The 6,256-nt window shown below is 38.3% G+C and overlaps 1 protein-coding gene across 1 annotated transcript; it reads right to left on the bottom strand.

The window, feature by feature from the left end:
* Positions 1 to 1,587: 1,587 nt before the first annotated feature.
* nr5a5 (nuclear receptor subfamily 5, group A, member 5) lies at positions 1,588 to 4,889 on the bottom strand. Its single transcript, XM_005749953.1, has 7 exons — positions 4,790 to 4,889; positions 3,910 to 4,025; positions 3,486 to 3,627; positions 2,467 to 3,224; positions 2,167 to 2,286; positions 1,925 to 2,072; positions 1,588 to 1,835 (listed from the first exon to the last, which is right to left on the bottom strand). Exons 1-7 carry the CDS (start codon positions 4,887 to 4,889, stop codon positions 1,588 to 1,590), a joined length of 1,632 nt encoding a protein of 543 aa, XP_005750010.1.
* Positions 4,890 to 6,256: the final 1,367 nt, after the last annotated feature.

Raw genomic sequence — 6,256 nt, 5'->3', positions numbered from 1 at the left:
TGATAATTTAATATATACTGAATGCTAATTAATTTGATTTTTTTTTTGACAATGATTTGTAAAACGTTGACCTTTGTAAGCTATGAATAAGCTAGCCTGCTGCAAAGTATAAGTGAGATGTATGTTTGAGTTGCGAATGAGTGAATGAGAATGAATAGAATTTGAAACAGTTTGTCTTGGGATGAATAAATCCTTTAGGTCACTATGAGTCTGTTTCCTATTATTTTATTTCCCTGTTTATGTGTCTTGGCATATAAACAGTAGGTTTTCTTGATGAAGGATCATTCCGGACTGTAACAGCCCTCATCTACCCCACAGTCTCTAGAGGCTCCATGTGCAACTGGAGGAATGTAAAATGCCGAACTGCTTTTTTTCTTTTTTTGCTTGTGTCCACACTTCTAAGACCTTGGAATTGCTTGTTATGAGGTCAATATCACTACAAAAACCTGTGGCGAATTAGCCCTCTATCTTTATTTTTTTTATTTTTTTTAGTTGTCCTGTCAACAGCTATTGCGGTTCAGCTGTCTCTCTCTCTCTCTCTCTCTCTCTTTTCAAACCACTGCCTGCAAGAAATGTGTTTTTGAATGAGATTCCATTACTGATATAAAATAATGTTAAACAGTGATTAGGAAATAAATGATAAATTTGTGTGTGAGGAGTAGTGCAAATGGAATTGGTATTTATGTGTTTGTTAAAACTAGTATTTGGTAGTTAACAGCCTTTTTTCTTTTTTTTTTTCTTTTCTTGATTCAGTGCAATTTCACCCCTAGAAATCCCCTTATCATTGAGAAGTGTATTTATTTGCTTTAATTTTGCATTGATGTTTAGTTTCAGGTTATCCTTTTGTTTTTTCCTTTAGTTTTTCTTTCTTTTTTTGGTTTAGGTTATAAGTCATGTAGTCATTTCATAGAAGTTGTCATAACATTGGTTTTCTTTCCCTTGTTTTTGGATCTGTGCCAGCACACTATAAATGTTCATTCCATAAACGGACTTAACTGACTTCTTTGGCAACTTAACCAGATGAATAAAATCCATTTTAAATCATCTACATCTTGTTTTTCATCTTCATGTTTCTTTCCCACATTCATTTGTTTTTATTGTAGTACTTGGAGCAGTAATAATTGAAAAAATTGTTAAAGGTAAAATCAGCTGGAAAGAAGTTTCTTTGCGTAATAGTGAGAAAATAGCACCAATATGTCATAATTTTCCTCTTAAGTACACACAGAGACTTGTGTAAAAATGTAAAACTTTATTGATGCATTTTTCTTTCCTCTTTAGACAGTTAAGCTCTTCCTGATTACTAAAAGCAACACGTTAGTGCGTGGTTCTCACATTTCTCAAGAATACTGTTAAAGAAACTGATGAGCTATTTGGCTGTGGTAACACTGCAGGCAATAGACTTGGCCAAAGCATTGCATGGGTACGCAAATACTTCTTTGCACTGATGATCTGTGATAGATAGCTTTTCCCTTACTTTCAACAATCATAGAAAGTAATGGAAAGGTGAATGTGGAAGGCAGAAAAGAACGTACCAACTTTACAGCAGCATACTGTGGCCACTCTGGTACCACAAGTGATATCATCTTCTCAGCTGTGCTTGGTGTGCAGCATCTCTGTAAGTAGAGAGTTACAGGGCAAATCTCCTTGAAGATGGCGCTGGTACAAATAGTCCTCAATTTGCAAGCTAATGCTGCGAACTTCAGGCAGCCGAAGAAGCAACTGGCCAAACTTGTCACAATGTCCTGGATGATTTTGCTGAGTGTACTCCATCAGCGCCCTGTTGACTCGCTCTTGAGTTTGCTCTACCTGCCTGCGGTTATGCACTGACTTCACATCTAGAGCAGAAAAAACCCACACAACACAAACTTAATTAACGTTGAACAAAAGCTACATTGGATATGTGTCTTCGAGGAAAATTGCTCACCGGGGTTAAATAGCACCAGGTATTTGAGACAGACAAACTCGTGTCTGTCCAAGTGGAGTGCCTTAAGTTTGGATACTAGGTCTTGGGTCCTTGATACCAGGCTACTCAGTGTCACTCCTGCCTGGGAAATGATGGTTGACACCTCAATCTGCATCAGAATAAGACAAAGAATGTGCTCATTATTACTTTCATTTCTTTGAAACATTTCTAAATGTAAGAATGCAGCATTTTAAAGTAGAAACCTGTTGTCCTGTGACCAGATATATGCAGCCTTCTTTGCCATACGTCACTTGTCTACATAAGTGATCTAGTACCAGCAGCTCACTCCAACAGCTCTGCAACAGCACCATTTGGTCTTCCACCTATTGGAAAGATTTTGTGTGTATTTGCAAATTAAAGATTATACTGGATGGCCTCAATTAAGGACGCATGCATGTTAAGGAACAAATGGGATAGATCTACTCTAACAGCTAATTAATCATTGTATCGCTAGAAAAGTGTTATTAATTTCATGTGTATCCCATGAGTTAATGGTTCCTCACCATCAGCTCCTTAAAGAGGGAACTGTTTCTGGCCCACTCCACTAGGCAAAACAGAGTCTGGTCAGCCATTTTGCACATAATGCTGAATGTATTCAGACGGTCGTGCTTGCCTCGGTTGGCCTGTTCTCTCTGAAGACTGGCCAGAACTTTGGCATTCAGCTGGCTCTCATCCTGTTCCCCTTCCAGCAGTTGGCTTAAGAAGTTAGGTGTAAGCGCTGATGATAGAGGGTTGGTTGGTGTTTGAGTGGGAGCCTGGGATACAGGAGTGGTTAAGCTTTTTGTTGAAGAGGGCGATGATTCTAGTGTACTTCTTGGTGTGAATGAGCTGTTTGGGGTTGAATCCACTGTATAGTTTACAGGAACTGGGCTGTAGCCAAAAGGCACTTCCAACTTCTCCTCAGGGTGTCCAGGGAAAGTGCAGTGGTACAGTCCAGGGTAAGGCAGGGATGGAGGAGTAAGACCTCTGTTTGTGTTCACAGTGCAGTCCAGAGACATGGGTTCACTTGACTGCCCCATGCAAGAAGTATACATGTGGGGTTGATTAACAGCTTCAGAAGTTAATGGATGACTGATGCAGCTGGTTACCACCTGGAGGTCATTTAGAGCGTGGGGACCATGTATTTGTCCTGTTTCTACCTTAATCCTGTAGGGATCAGTGTTTGACTGGTGATACACCTTTTGCTGTTTCATTTGTCTGTCCCGGCGGTAGAGGGGCCCAAATTTGTTCCTGCCTCCTCTCATACGATCTGCTCTGACCGCTGATGAGAGAACATCAAACAAATATTTAATTATAAACAAAAATATGTAAAAGATCATCTTTAAAAAATTACAATCTCACTCCATTTAGAGCTTGCAATCATTTACATAATTTACAATCTGGGTCAGCACTGCTTTATGAGTTCTTAGATAAGTCTCAAGGGAGGCAAAAAAAAACCTTGCGTATCAGTGAAAGAGAAAGCCTGTTGCAACTGAATGGTCTACAAATTAGCTGTGAATGAAGTGGTGGCAATTTGGTGTACCTTCTTTCTTCATACCCACAGCTAAACACTTCTGGAAGCGGCAGAATGGGCAACGTTTTCTCTGAGAAAGGTTCATGGGGCACCTCTGTTGCTCTGCACAGGTGTAATGTTTGTTGTTTTGCACTGAACGTTTAAAGAAGCCCTGCAAAGAAAATGAAAGAGAGGGAACCTTTATGCACACCACAAAACCATAGATATCTACATGTGCATCATTATTGTCGTAGAACTACGGGACATACTGTATGTATCTCTTAATATATCTGTAGTACCAGATTATAGCTACCTGGTGTTTACTGCAAAACCATTAATGTGTTATTTATTGTGGACTCATAAGTCACTTTGGTTTTGCAGTTAACAAAGCTAAGATGACTTTTGGTGGCATAACAGAATGCATATTTTGCACTGCCCAAACCTTATCCTTTACCTTGCAGCTCTCACAGGTAAGAAGTCCATAGTGGTATCCTGACACTTTGTCTCCACAGACAGGACAGTTGTCCTCTGAGTCCAGTCTACTCTCTGCCTCTGTCTTTTGCTCCTGAGCTGAGGACCAGTAATATTTAATGAAAAGATTTACATTATGACACAAACTTCACCCTTTGAGGGTGTTCTTCTTCTTCTTCTTCTTCTTTTTTAAACAATGTTTTGTTTCAATGATATGCAAAGCTACTGCTTAAACTGAATACACTTTTCATATCAAATATGTGATGTATATAATATGTTGGAAATTGGTATACTTGGTAAGGTTGCAAGGAATCATGTGTGCCGTGCCAAGTATAATATTTCAAGTCATCTAAAACAGGAGGATAATTAGCAATCAGACATGAGTTAGAATTTTGTAAATCCTGAGTGGCTAAAGAGACTAGAATGCTGTGCTGCTGAAGTGTAAAAGTGTCATCTAACAGGGTTTATTGCCCAGCTGCTGAAAGAACAGTGGGCAGGACCATCGCTTTGCTGTAGACAGTACCTTATCACTGGGATTGATTTGCTTGACTATGATCACAGATATGACCCTTACATAATATCCAGAACTATTCTCTCTATCTCCTCTATGACCGAAGGGAATCTTCTGGGAACCACTTTAAAACCTTTTTGGGTTTTTTTGTTATTCTAAATGTGTTTTTTCAAATGAAAGTGACTACTGTTTTTCATAATATACATTTACAGACAATGTTAAAACCTGCTTCAACTTTCAAAGTATGAACTTTTTAACACAGGTAGTTTCACACAACATTTTTAAAATATATCTATTGACACCTACATACCAGTTCACTATTGACCCATAGCCACTTTCATCTAGTACTCACATGTTGATGATCCCTCCAAATTGATCAAATCCTCTTGATAGTTACCAGGGTGGTGAACAAGAGGCTGGTGCTGCTGTAGGTGATAACCTGGTAGGTCCATTTTGATAAGTGGGACATGGACTCAGCCCAGTTTGAACTTCATTGTAGCAGAGATCAGGAGACCGCAGACACTGCAGGTGGCAGGTGAGCAGGCCCAACCAGCGGCTGTGGACTGATCTTGTTTAAGGCCTACATGTGGACTTCGATCTATAGTGAGTGTCATAAAACCTCTCCTGATTGGCACTCCTACCAGCTAGTCTGTCAGCAAGCTAGCCAATCAACCACACATAGGTTGATAAGTCAAATAGCCACTTGCTAGAATCTTCCTGTAGTGAAATCATGTCAGTATCATTAAGGTACTCTGAGCTCACCTGATAAGAATCATTTAGTACACAAAATCACTTTATTCAAACTACAGACATTCTGATTTTATTTGTCATTCCCTCCATTATACTTGTAATTCTGAGCTGATAATGTAGGGTTTGGGTGAATGAAGATCTGATGCTAGGGTCAGTGTTATATAAAAGACTCAAAATGAATTTGCAGTGACATGGAAATAAAATTACACAGGTTTTACCAGCAGAATGCATTGATAATTCTATGCAAAGATGTATTCTAAATTAAAAGAATAAGGAGGAATTTATGCCTTTATTGCCTTTATGAGCAATATTTATTTAAAAGAGTATCAACAGAATTATTTAACTTTTGGATAGTTTGATGAATTGGTTACCAACCTAATAATCAATCTCTTTCAAAGAGTCATAGTGTGGAAAATGAGAAATTTAGTATAGTAGGATTTCTTTGTATTCTTTTAAAATGTAATTACTGGTCCATTTAACCTCTTTATGTAGTGTTATTTATTTAAAACCCATCTCAGAGTTGTTTCATTTAATTAGTGTGTAATGTCAAAGTAATTAGCTGACAGACATCTGGAATGACATCCCAGGAATGTAGTGGGGTATTTGTATTTGTATAAAGTAGTGTTTCCTTTAAAGTATGCATCAGTGGATCATTAAGTAGCAAACAATGTATCTCCAACAACAGCAACATTATATACTCTTAGTACATGAGAAAATCCTTTCAGAGAAGGAGAAACTACAGACGGCAATTGTAATATCCAAAATTTTAAACTATGCTACAGGTAATAAGAGGCTACAAAGCAGTAAAACGCATTAGAATGTTTTTGTGACCTTTATTCCAAAGCCAAGGGCAGGTGGTCATGGCACCCATTAACTAGTAAACAAATTATGACATTCCAAAGAAAAAAAAGGGGTGTCTTTACTTTTCTAAGTGGCATGTTAAGCTCCAAGGGTGTAGATTTGGCATGGGACATGTCCCCACCAATATACAGCGATTATTGAATTGTCCCCACCAATAATTTGATCTCTTCGAGTAAAGAAAAACAAAACCGATAGATTTTTTTTTTTT

The sequence above is a fragment of the Pundamilia nyererei genome, unplaced genomic scaffold, assembly GCF_000239375.1.
Source record: "Pundamilia nyererei isolate P.nyererei 1_Seehausen unplaced genomic scaffold, PunNye1.0 scaffold00258, whole genome shotgun sequence".
In the NCBI taxonomy this organism is placed as follows: domain Eukaryota; kingdom Metazoa; phylum Chordata; class Actinopteri; order Cichliformes; family Cichlidae; genus Pundamilia; species Pundamilia nyererei.
Note: the sequence above shows the minus strand (reverse complement) of the source record. Positions and strands in the feature narration are given on the sequence as shown.

Coding starts and splice junctions, on each gene's coding strand:
- nr5a5 (XM_005749953.1), bottom strand. CDS start 4,889: ATGGACCTACCAGGTTATCACCTACAGCAGCACCAGCCTCTTGTTCAC. Junction 4,026..4,789: donor TTTGGAGGGATCATCAACAT/GTGAGTACTAGA, acceptor ACTGGTCCTCAG/CTCAGGAGCAAAAGACAGAG. Junction 2,287..2,466: donor CCCTCTTTAAGGAGCTGATG/GTGAGGAACCAT, acceptor TCTTTCCAATAG/GTGGAAGACCAAATGGTGCT.